Below are 19455 nucleotides of genomic sequence, written 5' to 3'. Positions count from 1 at the left end.
CGGCAAAACTGAGAGTCCCCATCAAATTTATCCGGCAAGGATAGGCGTAGCCCAGGAGCGGCCACTCGCTGCGGAGGAGGTGCAGGAGCTGGCGGAGGAGATGACTGCTGAAGCTGTGGTAGTAACTGTTGTAGCATAACGGTCAGTTGAGACAGCTGTTGGCCTTGTTGCGCTATCTGTTGTGACTGCTGGGCGACCACCGTGGTGAGGTCAGCGACAACTGGCAGAGGAACTTCAGCGGGATCCATGGCCGGATCTACTGTCACGATGCCGGCTGGCGGGTAGTGGATCCTCTGTGCCAGAGAGGGATTGGCGTGGACCGTGCTAGTGGATCGGTTCTAAGTCACTACTGGTTTTCACCAGAGCCCGCCGCAAAGCGGGATGGTCTTGCTGCGGCGGTAGTGACCAGGTCGTATCCACTAGCAACGGCTCAACCTCTCTGGCTGCTGAAGATAGGCGCGGTACAAGGGAGTAGACAGAAGCAAGGTCGGACGTAGCAGAAGGTCGGGGCAGGCAGCAAGGATCGTAGTCAGGGGCAACGGCAGGAGGTCTGGAACACAGGCTAGGAACATACAAGGAACGCTTTCACTGGCACAATGGCAACAAGATCCGGCAGGGAAGTGCAGGGGAAGTGAGGTGATATAGGGAAGTGCACAGGTGAAGACACTAATTGGAATCACTGCGCCAATCAGCGGCGCAGTGGCCCTTTAAATCGCAAAGACCCGGCGCGCGCGCGCCCTAGGGAGCGGGGCCGCGCGCGCCGGGACAGGACCGAGGGAGAGCGAGTCAGGTACGGGAGCCGGGGTGCGCATCGCGAGCGGGCGCTACCCGCATCGCGAATCGCATCCCGGCTGGAAGCAGAATCGCAGCGCCCCGGGTCAGTGGATCTGACCGGAGCGCTGCAGCGGAGAGAGTGTAGCGAGCGCTCCGGGGAGGAGCGGGGACCCGGAGCGCTCGGCGTAACAGCGACCATATAAAAAGCCGGTAGTTCCTACCTCATGTAGCGCCTCTTGAGAAAGGAATCATCCGAAACACGTGTCGAGGTTGCAGGATCATCACTGGGAAGCCGCCAGAATGTCACAATTAGGTACTGTTTTGATTTGAGATATTGTCCTCCTATGTGCTGACTAAACTAATACTGCTAGACTGTATATTGGCATTACCGATTTCTGTATATATCCCAGTGATATCCTGCTTAGCTTTGTGTTGGGGGGTTTTTAAGGGTGGGTCATTTTATGGGTGTTTTTTCTACCTGTTTTTGTATACATTAATAAAGATGAATTTTTTTGACTATATCTTTGGGCTAATTTTGTAGGTTTTGTTGATTAAATCATTAGCCGTGTTGGGCTTGTAGGTAATATATATTGTATAAAAAGCGTTTGGTAATGACAGGTACAGTTTAACACGTAGCAGTAAAAAACAGCACCCATTAAGTGTCTAATCATACCTTTTTCTCCAGTGATGTACTATATAATTCAATATTTTCCATGCAGAGCTAGGGTGAGCAGTACTTAGTTTCACTGGAAGGGTCTTAGAATGCTAGATACAGCTTTTAGATGTAGTGATTCCAGAAATTGACTGCACAGCTGGGACCACACATGATCCTTCCTTCAGGATATTTCAGTACTTTTCCTGTCAACAAATCGTACTCTTTTACGTGGATTTACAACAGCGCACTACAGTGGCATAACAGAGGTTTCCTGGCAAAATCCATCTGTTTACATAGCGTATGGAAACAAAAAGGTTTCCCTCCCCGTATAAGTAAAACACTGAGAAACCAAATTAGCAGCGAACAAGTTCAAGTGATCAAAAGAATGCGAATGTATGTGAAACTGTATCACAGGATCCGCCGGAGCTGTGGATTTTAAAGACTGAAACATTGAAGGAATGATTATGGTCTAGACTTGTTACAGCAGAAAATTGCTCAGCGTGGCTCCCCTGTCCGACAAGGCGACTGTATTCACATATTCAATGATGCGTGTGTGGTGTCCCGGTACAGGACCTGGTCATGTCCTTTGTCAGGAGTCCCCTCAGCCAGAGTCCCTCCATGCTAATGGGCTCTGCTTAAGGGCTAACCCCTAGTCGTCTCTTAATATGGTCATATTTAATGTATATATTTATATATGTAATTAATCTAGGATACCTCTGTATAGGACCTTAGAGGTCACGTGCCTTTAATTTTTTGTTATGCTATGGTTTAAGGACCTTTGGGTCATGTGATATACCCAGAGTTCCATGGATCAGGACTGACAGGTTTGGCTATCCAATTAGCTTTGTTCCACCCCCTTAATATATAAGGGGCTGCTTCCACTAAATATTCTCTCTTCCTGGCGGATTATCAAAGAAAGCACATCTCATCATCAATCCAAGCTAGGCCTGTAGCCTTATCTTCCGCAGCCACTAAACCGTGAGTTATCCAGCTCAAAACTCCTAAAATCCTGTGTGACTACTGCAACTTAATTATCATAAATTCAGTAGCACAGTGGCTAGCAAATCAAAGCTCATTGCACTCAGAAGTCCCAGCAAACCTGTGAGGAACATGAACTACGGTCCTCTATACAAAGACTGTTTTGTTACCTGCAGTTGCATAAAATATGCAGTAAAGTTTATTCCGGTTTTCATCAACATTTGCTATGGACATTCCTTTATTTTTCCCTACTGTTTCTGGGACAGTTGCCGGTAGGACCATTACTCTAAGGAAACCGCACCCTGGCGTCACGACAACATATGGTTAATACCAATACCCTACACTACCACTCCGCAACACCCCATTGTATCCTTCCACCTGGCACCACACGTGTAGTATTAAAGGGGGATTCCCACCAAATACATTTTTCACGTATCCCCATAAAAGGCTCTATGGAGCCAAAACAACATGTCTAGTCAACCTTGTCAGCATGTCTGACTGGATTCTGAATGGTTTAGACCAGTGTTTCCCAATCAGTGTTTTTCCAGCTGTTGCAGAACTACAACTTCCAGCATGCCCGGACAGCCAAAGGCTGTCCGGACATGCTGGGAGTTGTAGTTTTGCAACAGCTGTAGGCACACTTGTTGGAAAATGCATTGGCTCTCATTTTTTATAGGCTTCACTAAGGTGCTTACTTCTTTTTTATAGACAAAACTAATGAAGTTGGGGTCCCATCTTTCAAAGCAGTGCCTATTGGTTGACCCAGTGCCAAATGACTTCTCTCCATTCACTTTCTTTTACTCTCCATTGAAATAGTTAGGTTTTTTTCTCGACTTGTTATTTAACCTCCTACAGATTTTTATTTTGTTTTTCAAAGTGTCTTTAAAGGGGTACTCCACTGGAAAACATTTGTTTTTAAAACCAACTGGTGCCAGAAAGTTAAACAGATTTGTAAATGACTTCTATTAAAAAATCTTAATCCTTCCAGTACTTAGCAGCTGCTGTTATGATCCACAGGATGTTCTATTCTTTTTGAATTTCCTTTCTGTCTGACCAGAGTGCTCTCTGCTGACATCTCTGTCCATTTTAGGAACTGTCCAGAGCAGGATAGCTTTTCTATGGGGATTTGCTCCTACTCTGGACAGTTCCTAAAATGGACAGAGGTGTCAGCAGAGAGCAGTGTGGTCAGGCAGAAAGGAAATTCAAAAAGAAAAGAACTTCCTGTGGATCATACAGCATCTGATAAGTACTGGAAGGATTAAGATTTTTTTGATAGAAGTAATTTACAAATCTATTTAACTTTCTGGCACCAATTGATTTAAAAAATAAATAAAAAATGTTTTCCAGTGGAGTACCCCTTTAAGTCTTGCTGTTTTTTTCCCTACATTTTTATCATAAGTCATGTGATTCCTTTATCATGACACCCAAATATTTTTTTTTATTAAAGGAGTACTTCGGCCAACAATATCTTATCCTCTATCCACAGGACAGGGTATAAGTAGCTGATCTCAGTGAGGAGCGCATGTTGTCTACTGGTAGACGGCACACGCTCCATTCATTCCTATGGGAGCACCGATGATGCTCGAGAGCTGTACTCGGGTCTTTTCGCTGCTCCCATAGGAATGAATGGAGCATGTGCTAGCTGCAAGATTCGCTCCTTACTGAGCGATGGGTCCCGTCCCGGTGATCGTGGGGGGGCCTCAGCGGTTGGACCCCCGCAATCAGCTACTTATCCCCTATCCTGTGAATAGGGGATAAGTAATTTTTTGCTGGAGATTTACATTAAAGAAATGTCGAAAAAAATATGCCAGAAAAAAACGCCAATTCTAAACCCACATGGCATTTTTTATGGCGTTTTTTTTTTTTTCTCCCATAGGCCTCCATGGGACAGAAATGCCAAGATTTTGTCTCACAGTCCAACATAGTCTCAACATGCTGTGATTTTAGAAAACTGCTGCCACTGAGCCCGAAACCCCAGAAAAATGCCAAAGAGGAGTTAAAAAAGTCCAAAGGAAAAAATGCCATACGGGTTTGGGGTTCCAAAATTCCTTACTTACTTTTAGCTAAGATCTTGCTGCTGCATTTTTTTGACCAAAACAGAAAATGCTGTGTGGCATTTGGAGCATTTTTAGGGCATATTTGCAAACAAAAGTTGAAACGTAGCCTAATGGAAGCAGCTCAGCAAGTGTGCCCGGCATCCTCTGTGTTTATTCTAAGCCAAGATGCCCCAGTACCTGAAAGCAAACAACCAGAACAATGTAAAAGTCCTACTTTGTAGATAACGTTCATTAACCCCTCCAGGCAACATTTGCAAAAGTTGCTGTTAAAGAAGGTTTCATGCATTAAAGGAAGCTCTGCAGGTATCAGGTTATAGAGCAGTAGGAGCTGAGCATATTGATCTATAGTTTTGTGGAGAACATTCCAAGATGTTAATTATTCATGTAAATCTTTGCTCACTCAAGGCTAACTAGTCAAGTGGGTGGTGCTAATCATTGATTGACAACTCTGCACACTTCCAAATGTCCGCATGGAAAATCTCTGTGCGGATATTCTGAAGACTGCTGGCACTGGCATATTATGGATGGTTATGCATTCCATGCGGAGCTGCAGAGAGAAGAAACAGGTTCATTCTTTCTTCAGTCACGGAAATCGGAATTTCCGTGCCAGAAACATGTGGCGCAGAAATTCCGCCATGTGCACAGCACAGCAGAATCCCAAGGAATTCAACGGGACTCTGCTGTGACAGAATTTCCACGCAGAATTCCGCTTGAAAATTCCGGGGTGTGAACATACACAGTCAATCACTAAGTAGGACTGCCCCTGCATGACTTCATAGCCCAGAATGAGCAGAGATTAACATGACTAAATGACAAGTTATACTGGAATTTTTCCTACAAAACTAAATCTGCTTAGCTCTTCCTGCTCTATAACCTGATACCTGCAGATCTGACTGTCTAGTCAAGGTGACAGGTTTCCATTAACATTTTTTATGCCACATTACATTAGCTGGGACTTCACTGAGGTTAAAAGCTCTCAGAAATTGGATACATGAGTACAGTAGCTACAGTGTAAACAAAGAAAATGGAACTATTAAGTTTGTAACTGCAGAGATCTGAAAATATTGTGGATGGGAGGTATAAATGGGGTTAGGGAATCCCCGTTCTAGACAAAGGGATGGTATGTAGAGGAAGGACCAGTATTATTTATGAGACATTTATAAGGTATCCTGCAAGGATCCCGGAAATGCCTAAAATGGAAAGGGCTTGTTCCCACAAGCGTATTTTGTTTCAAACTCGCAAACGGTTTCCCGCTGTGAGTTTGAAAAAAATACGCTCCTTTGAACGAGTCCTTAGGGTGCATTCACACACACCGGATCTGCTGCAGATTTTAAGTTGTGGATCTGTAGGTGTAAAATCTGCATTCATGGATTTTACAAGGCAATCAAAATACACCAGAACTGCCTTGTAAATCCACAATTGCGGACTTTACAACTTCAAATCTGCAGCGGATCCTGTGTGTGTATATACCCTAAGAATAGGGTCACACGTACCATATTTTGCTGCGTCTTTTGCTGCCTATTTGCTGCTGCATATTTTCCTACCCAGTGAAGTCAATGAGTAGCAAAATCAGCTGCAGTAAAAATGCAGCAAAACCATAGGGGTGCTTATAACCTGCTTATAACTTGCAATTGAAATCTGTGGGAAATCTGCTGCGAATTTTGTTGCCATTAACTTTAATGGGTTCTCAGTCAATCTGCAGATCTGCCACTATTTTCCACAGACTCATTGAAGTGAATCGCAGTGAAACTTGCAGCGGATATTTCCGCTGCAAGTTATGAGCGTGTGCACATTCTCTTAAACAGGAATTTATTAATACCAAACAATAATCACACTTGTAGATGTATATTAGATGTGGTATATCCACGTTGTATATGTGGATGGGCTTTTCTATGTGTGATGTCATAGTTGTGCTGTGTGATATAAGCCAATTTAGGTATCGTCTCTTTCGCTTTTTCCATTCTCCTTTTACAGAATAAATCTTAAATTTGGCCATGCACATTAGATGCCGTACATGTCTCTAAACTTACTGATTTTGATGGGACAAACTGACAACCTAATGTGTATGGTGACCTCCTGACTCTCCCCTGATGGCAGATGGCAGGGGAGATAAGGATCAAGCGCTATTTGTTCTCCGCAAGAAATGCCACTGCCAGAGGGTCTGGAGGATGGAGTAAGATAGCTGATGGCTAAATGAGCTGAGAGCTGTCATATGTGTATGGCCAGCTTCAGAGTGCAGGAAGGGGAATGTCAAAAGCAAGCACTGAGCCTGCCCTCACTCACCATGCATTTACTTCCTCCCTGAGTCTGCTGTGCTTGGTCTCTTCATCCAATCACTGCAGGCTTCTCTTTAACTCCCTCATCATTGTTTTAAACCAGGAGTCTGAAAGACAGGACAGGAGTGAGCACAGATAAGTACTAGTCCCGCCCTCACTTTCTGAACTTTGTCCCTTCTGCCTGTGCTTCAGCTTGGACAAAGATGATACTGCAGCCAGACAGGATTATGTTCTGGATATTATGGGGACCCCTAGTGGCCTTTTTTTTTTTTTTTAATCCATGATTATTTATAAAAAGGACATAACACTAGAAAGGTTAATGTTTTGCCAAGATGTACAACATAGAAAATGTTTTTCATTCTGACAGTGCCCATTTAAGGGCCGCATGAACAACCCAGCGGTTAATCATGTGACCCTACCTTCACAATCATTGAGCCTTTAGTGAACGGCAATCACCAAATTTGGCACTTGTTTCGGGTATAGGTGTGCCCATCTCAAAGGACCCTAAGAAGATATATTACAGTAGTTCATTTATTCATAACTACTACTGATCTATATAAAAAAAATAAAAAATAAACACAATGCTATAGTCACCAAAATAATACAATTTTTATATATTTAACCAATTTCTATATTAATTTTATCCTCTGCATTGCTTTTAAAGGCAACAAGAGAAACTCTCACAAATCACTGCACTAACCTTGGAGACTCGCTTGGGAAGGAGAACGACATTGCCTTAATCATCGATGGGCAGACCCTGAAGTACGCGCTCTCCTTTGAAGTCCGTCAGTGCTTCTTAGACTTGGCGCTTTCTTGCAAGGCTGTCATTTGCTGCAGGTACAGAAAAAAATCCCATTATTTGTATATTTCATTTTCATAAGAGCCACCATAATCTTTGTACAGTTATGTCGAGTTGGGGCTGTAAAATCTATACTAGATCTTGTAAAATAGTTTGTTTGGGAAATGTATAGTGCAGAAAGACTTAACAGTCAGATCAATAGAGAGAAAATAGCGTTTATTATGAGCAAAACAGAAACGTTAGATAATCTCAGCTGGAAAACTACAATGTAACCAGATGTTGATTTGTTTTATATTTCCCTTAGTATTTCTGTTTAAGAGGCTTGGGGTATTTTTCTGTTCTTGACAACTAAGGTGTTAACTTTTCTTTTTTTAAACTACTGGTTCATGACATTTAAAGGGGTACTCTGGAGGAAAAAAAAAAGTTTTCAGATCAACTGGGGCCAGAAAGTTATACAGATTTGTAAATTACTTCTATTTACTAATCTTAATCCTCCCAGTACTTATCCGCTGTTATATTCTCCGGAGGAAGTTGTGTAGTTATTTCCAGTGGTACCACAGTGCTCTGGAACTGTCCCCATAATGAACCTCTCCTGCTCTGGAAAGTTCCTGAGATAGACAGAGGTGTCAGCAGAGAACACTGTGGTCAGACGAAAGAACTACATAACTATCTGTGGAGCATACAGCAGCTGATAAGTTATGGATGGATTAAGATCATTAAATAAAAGTAATTTACAAATCTGTATAACCTTCTGGTACCTGTTGCTTTGAAAAAATGGTTTGCCTTTAAAGGGCTTGTCCAATAAAAGAAAAAAGGTTGTGTTTTTTCCCCTCTTTTTTTAGAAACAGCACTATTCTTCTCCATAGGTTATTTCTGCCGTTGAAGTCATTAAAGGGGTACTCCGGATAGGGTATAAGATGCCTGATCGTGGGGGTCCCGCCACTGGGGACCCCCGTGATCTTGCATGCCATACCCTGTTAAAATCAGTCCCGGGAGCATTTTCGCTCCGGGTCTGATTACTGTTGATCACGGGGCCGGAGCTGTCACGCCCCCTCCCATAGGCTTGCATTGAGGGGGGCGGAGCGTGATGTCACATGGGGGTGGAGCCGTGATGTCACAATGCTCTGCCCCGTGATCGACAGTAATCAGACCCGGAGCGAACGTGCTCCGGGGACTGATTTTAACGGGGTTCCGCATGCAAGACCAGCGGTGGGACCCCTGCGATCAGGCATCTTATCCCCTATCCTTTGAATAGGGGATAAGATGTCTAAGCGCCAGAGTGCCCCTTTAAAATCAATGGGAGCTTCATGACAGGACACTGCCCAATGGACAGTGGTTCAGCACGGTTTTTGCCTTAACCCAGCATTTTTTAACCAGTGTTCCTCCAGCTATAGCAAAACTACAACTCCCAGCATGCCATTGGTTGGGAAACACTGCCTTAGCCAGTTTAAAAAAAGGGACTTACTTGGGGTTGTACAGAATTAAGAAAACTGGAATGCTTTCTTTAGTGATACCATACCATATTCCAGGTTGTGTGTCATACTGCAACTCGTCTTCGTGCTGTTTTAATAAACCACAATTCCTGATGGAAAAAGAAAGCATGCCATATTTGCGAATTCCAGACAATTTATTGAAACAATAAAAATAAAAACAATTACATGCATTGTGGATTTTCTAGAAATTAGTATACAAATAATGTCAGTATTAACTAAAGTAACTTCAATCTTTCGTGAAATTGCTCAGTCAGCCTTGTTCCCATGGGGGGGCATTTACTAAGATTTACTTTTTAGTTCTATTTTTCTGCATTCTTTTGCGTGACTCCGCCAAATTTATTAAATGGTCACAGGGTATTTGATACATTTTGTGAAGGATACACATTTTCTGAAATTTCACTATTCACATATACCAAAAAGCTACGCTAGGTCTGGGCTGGTGTCGAATTGGGCCTTATTGGGGGTTTTTGTGCCTTTTTTTTTTTTTGTGCAAAAGTCGCAGTTGATAAATTCATTACCACTGCACAAGACTAACCCCTACCAGCTGGTCTGTAGGCTCTTTAAAAAAAAAAAAAAAAAAGTGTAAATCGAAAAGGCGCAAAAGATAGCCTTAGTTGCAGCGCTGCGCCTAAATAGAGACAAATCTACACACAAAAACAGCTATAAAGACAATGATAAAAGCCCCCACATATCCTTTGTGTCCTTTCATATAAAAAGGGTACTTTAAAGCTGGGGCTACGTTTCAAAATGTTTGCCACATATGAATGGTACTAAAATGATGGAATCAATTACACCATATGCTGCGACAATACAACCGTTCCCATAATGTTACTATGTGTGCTATGAATTTATTGTAATGTGTAAAATATTGAGGAAATAAAGAGAAACAGCAATGATTAGGATACAATTTCCACCTATCCACAGGATGGAAAATTAGCATCTGATCACAGGGTGTTAGACCAATGGGACCCCCACGATCTCCAAAAGGGAGCTCGCTTAGCTGTATGGAGCAGTAGACAGCACATGTTGTCTACCGCTCCATATACTATCAAGGGGAAATACCTGAGTTCTGTACCCAGTTGTCTCTCGCACTCCCATAGACAATGCATGAAGTGGTAGACGGCAGTTACCACCTACCACTCCATACAGCTAGAAGAACCAGGGCCCCATTCTGGAGATTGTGGGGGGGGGGGGGGGGGGGGTAGGTGCCAGCAGTTTGAACCCTGTGATCAGACACTCATTTTCTATTCTATGGATAGGGGGTCATTTTATTTTTGGCTGGATAACCCATTTCAGTCTATCCAGGTACCTGCTGGAAATCAAATTTCAGCTGCTGTAGTTGCAGCAGTTAAAAAAAATTCATCCCCTAGGGGATAGGTGTCTGATCACGGGGGTCCGACTTCTGGGACCTCCTGCGATCTCAGTTACTCAACCCTGGCTCTGCTCCTGTATGTGATGTTGCGCACCCAGCACGTCAGCTAGTTGAAACACGCCCCCACCATTCATCTCTATGGGTGAGGCGGAGACACAGCGTTGCTGTGTCTCCGCCTCTCCCATAGAGATGAATGGTGGGGGGGGGGGGGCGTGTTTTGACAAGCCGACATGCTGAGTACGAAATGCACATAAACGGATAAATGTTTTTGCCCTGGACATCTGGCTGCCCTTCTAATCATATAATCATACGCGTACGTCATGGAGAATTCTGGCCAATGCCGCGCGCCGGGCGGGGATCGGACTGGGATGCCTGCTGAAATCGTTCAGCAGGCATCCCGTGCAAACGCCCAGGGGGGTCATCAGACCCCCCCATGTTGGCGATCGCGGCAGATCACAAGTGAATTCACACTTGGGATTTGCGTGATTCCGGGTCATTACGGGTCTATAGTGACCCGGTGACACAGGTGTCTGGCAGATTTTTGGAACAGTGGTCCGTGAAAATGAAAAATGTAATTTTTCATTTGCACAGCCCACTGTTCCAAAGATCTGTTAAACGCCAGTGGCGTGTAAATACCGTATATACTCGAGTATAAGCCGAGTTTTTCAGCACGATTTTTCGTGCTGAAAACACCCCCCTCGGCTTATACTCGAGTGAACTCTCCACCCGCAGTGGTCTTCAACCTGCGGACCTCCAGAGGTTTCAAAACTACAACTCCCAGCCGATGGCTGCCCGGGCTTGCTGGGAGTTGTAGTTTTGAAACCTCTGGAGGTCCGCAGGTTGAAGACCACTGCGGCTTTCGACATCATCCAGCCCTCTCACCCCCCTTTAGTTCTGTACAGTACTCACCTCCGCTCGGCGCTGGTCCGGTGCTGCAGGACTGTCCGGAGAGGAGGTGGTCCGGTGGGATAGTGGTGTCGGGCTGCTATCTTCACCAGGGAGGCCTCTTCTAAGCGCTTCGGGCCCGGCCCCAGAATAGTCACGTTGCCTTGACAACGACGCAGAGGTACGTTCATTACCAACGTACTTCTGCGTCATTGTCAAGGCAACGCCTCTATTCTGGGCCCGAAGCGCGGAGAAGAGGCGCTACCGGTGAAGATAGCAGCCCGGAACCACTATCCCACCGGACCACCTCCTCTCCGGACAGCCCTGCAGCACCAGACCAGCGCCGAGCGGAGGTGAGTACTGTACAGAACTAAAGGGGGTGAGAGGGGGCTGGATGATGTCGAAGGCCGCAGTGGTCTTCAACCTGCGGACCTCCGGAGGTTTCAAAACTACAACTCCCAGCAAGCCCAGACAGCCGATGGCTGCCCGGGCTTGCTGGGAGTTGTAGTTTTGAAAACTCTGGAGGTCCGCAGGTTGAAGACCACTGAGGGCGGATGATGAGAAGAGGATGATGAAGGGGGGGGGGTGGGATGATGACAAGAGGATGATGAAGGGGGGGTGTGGGATGATGAAGGGGGGTGGGGATGATGACAAGGGGATGATGAAGGGGGGGTGTGGGATGATTACAAGGGGATGATGAAGGGGGGTGTGTGGGATGATTACAAGGGGAGGATGAAGGGGGGTGGGGATGATGACAAGGGGATGATGAAGGGGGGTGGGGATGATGACAAGGGGATGATGAAGGGGGGTGGGGATGATGACAAGGGGATGATGAAGGGGGGGATGTGTGGGATGATGACAAGGGGATGATGACAGGTGATGATGATGAGGGTCTGGATGATGACAGGCGGTGATGATGATGAGGATGTTAATGACGGGTCTGGATGATGACATGGGTGGGATGATGTATTTCCCACCCTAGGCTTATACTCGAATCAATAACTTTTCCTGGGATTTTGGTTTGAAATTAGGGGTCTCGGCTTATACTCGGGTCGGCTTATACTCGAGTATATACGGTACTCACTGCACCCCTTATTAAATTCTGTGAGGGGTGTAGTTTCCAAAATGGGGTCACATGTGTGGGGGGGGGGGGGATCCACTGTTCTGGCACCACGGGGGGGGGGGGCTTTGTAAACGCACATGGCCCTTGACTTCCATTCCAAACAATTTTTTTCCCAAAAGCTCAATGGCGCTCCTTCTCTTCTGAGCATTGTATTGCGCCAGCAGAGCACTTGACGTCCACATTCAGTATTTCCATACTCAGAAGAGATGGGGTTTAAAATTTTGGGGGGAATTTTGTCCTATTACCCCTTGTAAAAATTTAAAATTTGAGGGAAAACTAGCATTTTAGTGAAAAAAATAATCATTTACATTTACATGCGAAAAAAATTAAGATTTTGAATTTTCTCCTTCAATTTGCTGCTATTCCTGTGAAACACCTAAAGGGTTAACAAACCTTTTGAATGTCATTTTGAATACTTTGAGGGGTACAGTTTTTATGATGGGGTCATTTGTGGGGTATTTCTAATAAGAAGGCCCTTCAAATCCACTTCAAAACAGAACTGGTCCCTGAAAAATGTCGATGTCTTCCAAAAGTAAAAGCATATAAACTTTATGATGGAAACATAAAGTAGACATATTGTATTTGTGAATCAATGTATAATTTATTTGGAATATTCATTTTCCTTATAAGCAGAGAGCTTCAAAGTTAATTTTTTTTTACCACTAACATAAAGTAGAATATGTCACGAAAAAACAGTCTCGGAATCAGAATGAAAGGTAAAAGCATTCCAGAGTTATTAATGCTTAAAGTGACAGTGGTCAGATGTGCAAAAAATGGCCGAGTCCTACAGTGAAAATTGGCTGGGCTGGGTTAAAGGAGATCTGTAGTGCAATATAACTTATTTGGATAGGGGATAAGTTATAGATCGTGGGGGGTCCGAGCGCTGGGGCCCTCCGGGATCTCCTGTAAGGGGCCGCGGCAGTATGCTGGAAAGGGGGCGTTCTGTCCCCGCATGACACGGCGGCCGACACGCCCCCCTCCATGTACCCCATAGAGATACATGGAGGGAGCGTGTCTGCCGCGGCTTTCTGCTGGGGACAAAACTTCACTTCCTGCAGACTGCCGCGGCCCCGTCCAAGAGATCCCGGGGGGCCCCAGCGCTCGGACCCCCCGCAATCTATAACTTATCCCCTATCCTTCGGATAGGGGATAAGTTATTTTGCACTGGAATACTCCTTCTCCTCCACGCTCTGGCCCCATGATCGTCAGTAATCAGACCCGTAGCGAGCACGCTCCAGGGACTGATTTTCATGGGGTTCGGCGTGCAAGATCACGGGGGTCCCCAGCGGCAGGACCCCCGCGTTCAGGCATCTTATCCCCTCTCCTTTGGATAGGGGATAAGATGTCTAAGCACCGGAGTACCCCTTTAAGTGTTAGGCAGGAAGTAGACACCTGCAGCAGCCAAAATACAGAAATTTACTGGGAAATGGTAGAGTTTCAAGTAAGCAGATATTCTGCTTTGAAATAGTTCTAGCTAGAGATCATAATGTCCTTGCAGAATATCATATTTTTATTATTTTGGTTACTTTGTAGGAATATACACAACACATTTGCAGCAGAAATTGACTTGAATCTTTTTTCTGCTGTAATTATTATTACTACTACCTGCCTCATGCATATCTGTCAAAAGGAAATTGAGAAAATAACCCTTGTGCTGCGGTCTGGCTTTTGTTCTGCTAACTTTTGCCAGACTTCGATAATCACAAGTGCCAGATACGTTTCTGAAAGTTGCGCTCTTGTTTACTCAGCAATTTTGAGTAATTTAGTCCAGCACATAAGACTTGAATTCGGTGCCCAGGATAGCACTGTGAGTAAATCCAATAACTGGAGTTTTATCCTTCTTATGTTTAAAGTTAAACTTTTTAAGTGAATTTTAGCAATTTGCAGACTTTCCCATAGAGAAACTTGGCCTAATCCTACTATTTCCATAAACGTTAACTAGGTCCGTGTATGAAATCGATGAAAAGTTTATATTCTCTGTAAAATAAGTCTTTTAACAATGGGCTATTTTTATAAACTATATTTTGAAGTTTTGCTAAAATAATTTAATATAACTGTTAATTTTCAGGGACAAAATCACTTTTGTGCTAGGTCAGCCTCTCTATCTATCTATCTATCTATCTATCTCATATCTATCTCATATCTATCTATCTTCTATCTAACTATTTCATATCTATCTCTCTATCTATGTCATATCAATCTATCTATCTATCTCATATCCATCTATCTATCTCATATCTATCTATCTATCTACAACCAAAGGATAAATTGGCCAGCACTATTGATCCAAACTATTGTAAAAACCTGGCTTGCAGGTGCAGGCTGCTGGGCTAAATATACAGCAACAGGAGAATACAGCAGCACATTGCTAGCACAAAGATATAGATGAAACATGAGTATATAGATAAAACATGAGTATATAGATAGAACATGAAAAGCTATACAGCTGTAATGCAATAAATGAAGATATGAAACTATGAAAATATGAGGTACTTAGCGTGCAAATTTGGCGCCAAATAGCGTGTACCGTCCCACCACGGTAAGGAGACCTCATTCTGGGACGGACCCTACACCCCACCCACCTCTATTAGGTGTATAGAAGGTGCCTTGGATGTTGCAGACCTTGCATGCCTGCTGTACTGTTCACACAGAGGCATATTCATAGTGTAGGGTCCGTCCCAGAATGAGGTCACCTTACCGTGGTGGGACGGTCCATGCTATTTGGCGCCAAATTTGCAAGCTAAGTACCTCATATTTTCATAGTTTCATATCTTCATTTATTGCATTACAGCTGTATAGCTTTTCATGTTCTATCTATATACTCATGTTTTATCTATATACTCATGTTTCATCTATATCTTTGTGCTAGCAGTGTGCTGCTGTATTCTCCTGTTGCTATCTATCTATCTATCTATCTATCTCATATCTATCTTTCTATCTCATATCTATCTATCTATCTATCTCATATCTATCTATCTATCTATCTCATATCTATCTATCTCATATATCTATCTATCTCATATATCTATCTATCTCATATCTGTCTATCTACCTCATATCTATCTATCTATCTATCTATCTCATATCTATCTATTTATCTCATATCTATCTATCTTTCTATCTCATATCTATATATCTCATATCTATCTATCTCATATCTATCTATCTTTCTATCTCATATCTATCTATCTCATATATATCTCTTATCTATCTCCTATCTATCTATATATCTCCTATCTATCTATCTATCTCATATCAATCTATCTCATATCTATCTATCTATCTATCTATCTATCTATCTATCTCATATATATCTCATACCTATCTATCTATCTCTCTATCTATCTATCTATCTCTAACAAAGTCCAAGGTCACAGCACCAATAGGATTCTCTGGATTTAATCAAAGCTGTATTTTATTGGCCCCTGTCTATGTTAGGGCTGTGGCCCCTTTATTCTTAGGATTGGTAAGGGTCCCAAAAGTCAGGTTCCTACTAATCATAGAGTGTTATCATACCCTAGCAATATGAGATATACACTTTACTGTGTTCTCCATCTTGCGATCCACGGACTGTCTCTTCAGTAACAATATTGATAACATTGGTGACCTCTCCCCAGTTTGATGCATGATTCAGCCTAATTGATTGGGTCGTCTTAGTGCACTTGCACTTGTTCTATTTCCTAATATACAATTACTACTCTACAAGGAAAGTGGTTCTATTTTTTTTTCTGTTTCTTCTGCTTAGAAGGCAAACTGGACTGTCAGGGCATGCTGCCACATCTGCTGTCACAATCTCCAGTGCTGGTTACTTCTTGCATCAGATAGTACTGCCTCCCCGATTCTCTATTTAATTGCTAAGATTTAGATATTGCTGCCCTGCTTTCTGTTTCTTCAGTTGATGAGGATGCAGATAGTACTACTGCCTCTCTGTTTTCTCTTTTATTTAATAATAATGCAAGTATTACTGCATCTAAGTATCCTCCTTTAATTGTTACACAGATAGCACTGCCCTCTCCCATCTCTTTCATTAACTGATAACCAAACTGATAGTACTGCTTCCCTGTCACTTCCATTCATTTATAAGTATACAGATAGTACCACTTTTCTGTCTCCTACATTAGTTGATGAAGACACAGATATTACTGCCTCTCTGCCTCTTTCCTTTATTTATGAGGACAAAGATAGTACTGCTTCCCTATCTCTTCCATTAATTGGTAAGGACACAGATAGTGCTGCTTCCCTGTCTCTTCCTTTAATTGCTAAGGATACAATCAGTATTGCTTCCCTATCTCTTTCAATAATTGATGAAGACACAATTAGTACTGATTCCCTGTCTAGCAATATTATTAATAGTGTCCAATATGGTTGCCATGTCATTGCTGAATCCTAGTGTTTCTAAACTTTATTGTCATAATAGAGTATGACTAGTATTTCACCTATGGGGCTGTAGTCATGTGATTTATAATAATAACAAAGTATTGAAAATGGCCAACTGATATCTATTAGATTGTCGGGAAAGGTGCTTGGAAATATAGGTAATTCTAAACAATGGGGAGATTGGCAGCAGGTGAACAGGTTAGTACCGAAAAAACGCCTTGCTATTTTTCTTCAAAGTTCTTCCGAAACAGCCCCAAAGTCAATGGCTTTCCAGATTTTCTGTCTGCCACATATTAAGCCAATGTTACATGTACTGTTTTCTTGTTAATATATATAAGGACAGTAGCAGTACATTTCAAGATAGTCCTGTTCTCATAAAAAAAAAGTCTTGTCAAATGTATACCCCATATTTTATTCAAGGCAAACACTTGCTGAACAGATCTTTAGAATGAAAAATGTGAGGAATTGGCCCTTTTCCGTTGCCCTTAATTTGTAGATCTAATTATCCTCCCGATTTGCCTTTCACTAATGGTCATTGTGTTAATTGCTTGTATAGCCGACAGTTATGATCATTTATGGATTTACATAAATCATATCTGACTAATTTCCATATGATTAGTAGAAATAGACTTATGAGTGCTGGTGACCTAATAAGTCATGCTTAGCATAAACCGTGACAGATTCTCGTGTCTGTACGGCGTGCGATAAAAGGAGTAGCGGCACACTGTAAATATGAGTCAGGGGAAATTTTTCTCCTGTTGAACTACAGAAGCATTTGCATTATTTAATTACTCCTTTATTACGCAAAACTTTCAAAGTGCTAGAATTGAGAAGGTTAACCATATGCAGTAGATAATTTCTCTCCATTCCCTATGTCCTATCATGGCACCCTCCTCTATGGGCATGGGCAGAGAGCTTCTTTAATTGGCATTTCCAACTATGGTGTCTACAGAATCTCTTTACAGGGGACCTCTCAGCTCTCCTGACATGTATGTTTTAGTCAGTTGATATAACAATGCGGAGCACCTTTTCTTAGAAATCTATTGCTGTCCCTCTGTTATTCCTCTTAGGCTACTTTCACACTATCATTGTCACACGGTAGTGCGACGGCTGTCAGGGAACCTAGGGGAAAATAGCGGGTGAAAAAATACTGCAAGTGTTGTCTTTTTCTCCCGCTACAAAACAACGGAGCTCTACGGACCCCATTGACTATAATGGGATTCATTGGGACCCGTTGTTGCCCTTTGTGCCCTGTCCAGATAATGGCTGTTAAAGGAAGAAAAAAAGAGAACTTTTCGGCCATTCTGGACAGGGCACAACGGCAGTGTGAAAGTAGCCTAATAAGTGTATAAGCTAGTAGTGGGGTGAACAATAGACCTCCCTCCATTAAATTACGTAATGTATGAAGTAAGGATCTCCGGTAATTATCAGTCTAATCTAAATCATAGGAATGATAACCTAGATAATGTACAGGTTTCATGAATGAGGGAGATATGTGCATCCAGCAGAGACTTCTTTTTTGCCAATACCCACTATCACTTAAGGTAGTGCTAGTCTTTGTGACTTATGGATTGTCATTGCCCAAGCTTGGATAAATGGAAACGGAGTCCTTTAAGGGGTGGTCCAGGGAAAAGCAACTTATCCCTTATCCACGAGCCGGGGGTTATTCAGGAGGTTGCAGGGGTTCCAGGGGTAAGTAGCCTGAGACTTAAAGGGGTACTCCGCCCCTAGACATCTTATCCCCTATCCAAAGGATAGGGGATAAGATGTCAGATCGCCGCGGTCCTGCTGCTGGGGACCCCCGGGATCCCCGCTGTGGCACATCGCTATCATTACAGCACAGAGTGAGTTCGCTCTGTGCGTAATGACGGGCGATACAGGGGACGGAGCAGCGTGACGTCATGGCTCCGCCCCTCGTGACATCACGGCCCGTCCCCTTAATGCAAGTCTATGGCAGGGGGCGTGACGACTGCCACGCCCCCTCCCATAGACTTGTATTGAAAGGGGTGGGTCGTGACGTCACGAGGGGCGGGGCTGTGACGTAACGATGCTCCGGCCTGTCATTACGTGCAGAGCGAACTCGCTCTGTGCTGTAATGATAGCGAGGTGCCGCAGCGGGGATCCCGGGGGTCCCCAGCAGCGGGACCGCGGCGATCTGACATCTTATCCCCTATCCTTTGGATAGAGGATAAGATGTCTTGGGGCGGAGTACCCCTTTAATCGATCATGATACCAATTTGCCAGAAGTCCCATAAACCTGCATAGAACTTCAGGCAAATCTGTATCTTGTTTTCTGTAATCTCGGACTATGAAGTTGCCGGGATATATAGCAAGTGGTCGACAGGAGATGTGTCAGCCATGGAAGATTTGTTTGGGTAATGACCCTCTGATTGTGGAAAGGTGGTGCAGGGTGTTGTGCTTCTGGATGCACTACCCCGTCTGGTAAGCATGTGTCTAAGGGGTCGTTCGCATCAATACCAACACAGTATGCCGGGATATATGTTTAAACCAGTGGTCTCAAACTGTGTCCCTCCAGATGTTGCAAAACTTCAACTCCCACCATGCCCAAACAGCTGTTGGCTGTCTGGGCATGCTGAAAGTTAAAGTTTTGCAACATCTGGAGGGCCACAGTTTAAGACTACTGGTTTAAACGGTACCTAAACGTA

General features: G+C 43.5%; 1 protein-coding gene across 7 annotated transcripts in view; it reads left to right on the top strand.

The window, feature by feature from the left end:
* ATP8A2 (ATPase phospholipid transporting 8A2) overlaps positions 1-19455 on the top strand; it is a 955662-nt gene that overhangs the window by 459835 nt on the left and 476372 nt on the right. For all 7 annotated transcript variants that reach the window (XM_056561782.1, XM_056561783.1, XM_056561787.1 and 4 more), the window contains one exon: positions 7405-7577. In XM_056561782.1, the coding sequence (XP_056417757.1) occupies positions 7405-7577 (173 nt within the window). The remainder of the gene's footprint in view (positions 1-7404; positions 7578-19455) is intronic.

Source organism: Hyla sarda, chromosome 2 (genome assembly GCF_029499605.1).
Source record: "Hyla sarda isolate aHylSar1 chromosome 2, aHylSar1.hap1, whole genome shotgun sequence".
Taxonomy (NCBI): Eukaryota; Metazoa; Chordata; class Amphibia; order Anura; family Hylidae; genus Hyla; species Hyla sarda.
The sequence above is the reverse complement of the archived record's forward strand: the minus strand, read 5'-3'. Positions and strand labels throughout refer to the sequence as shown.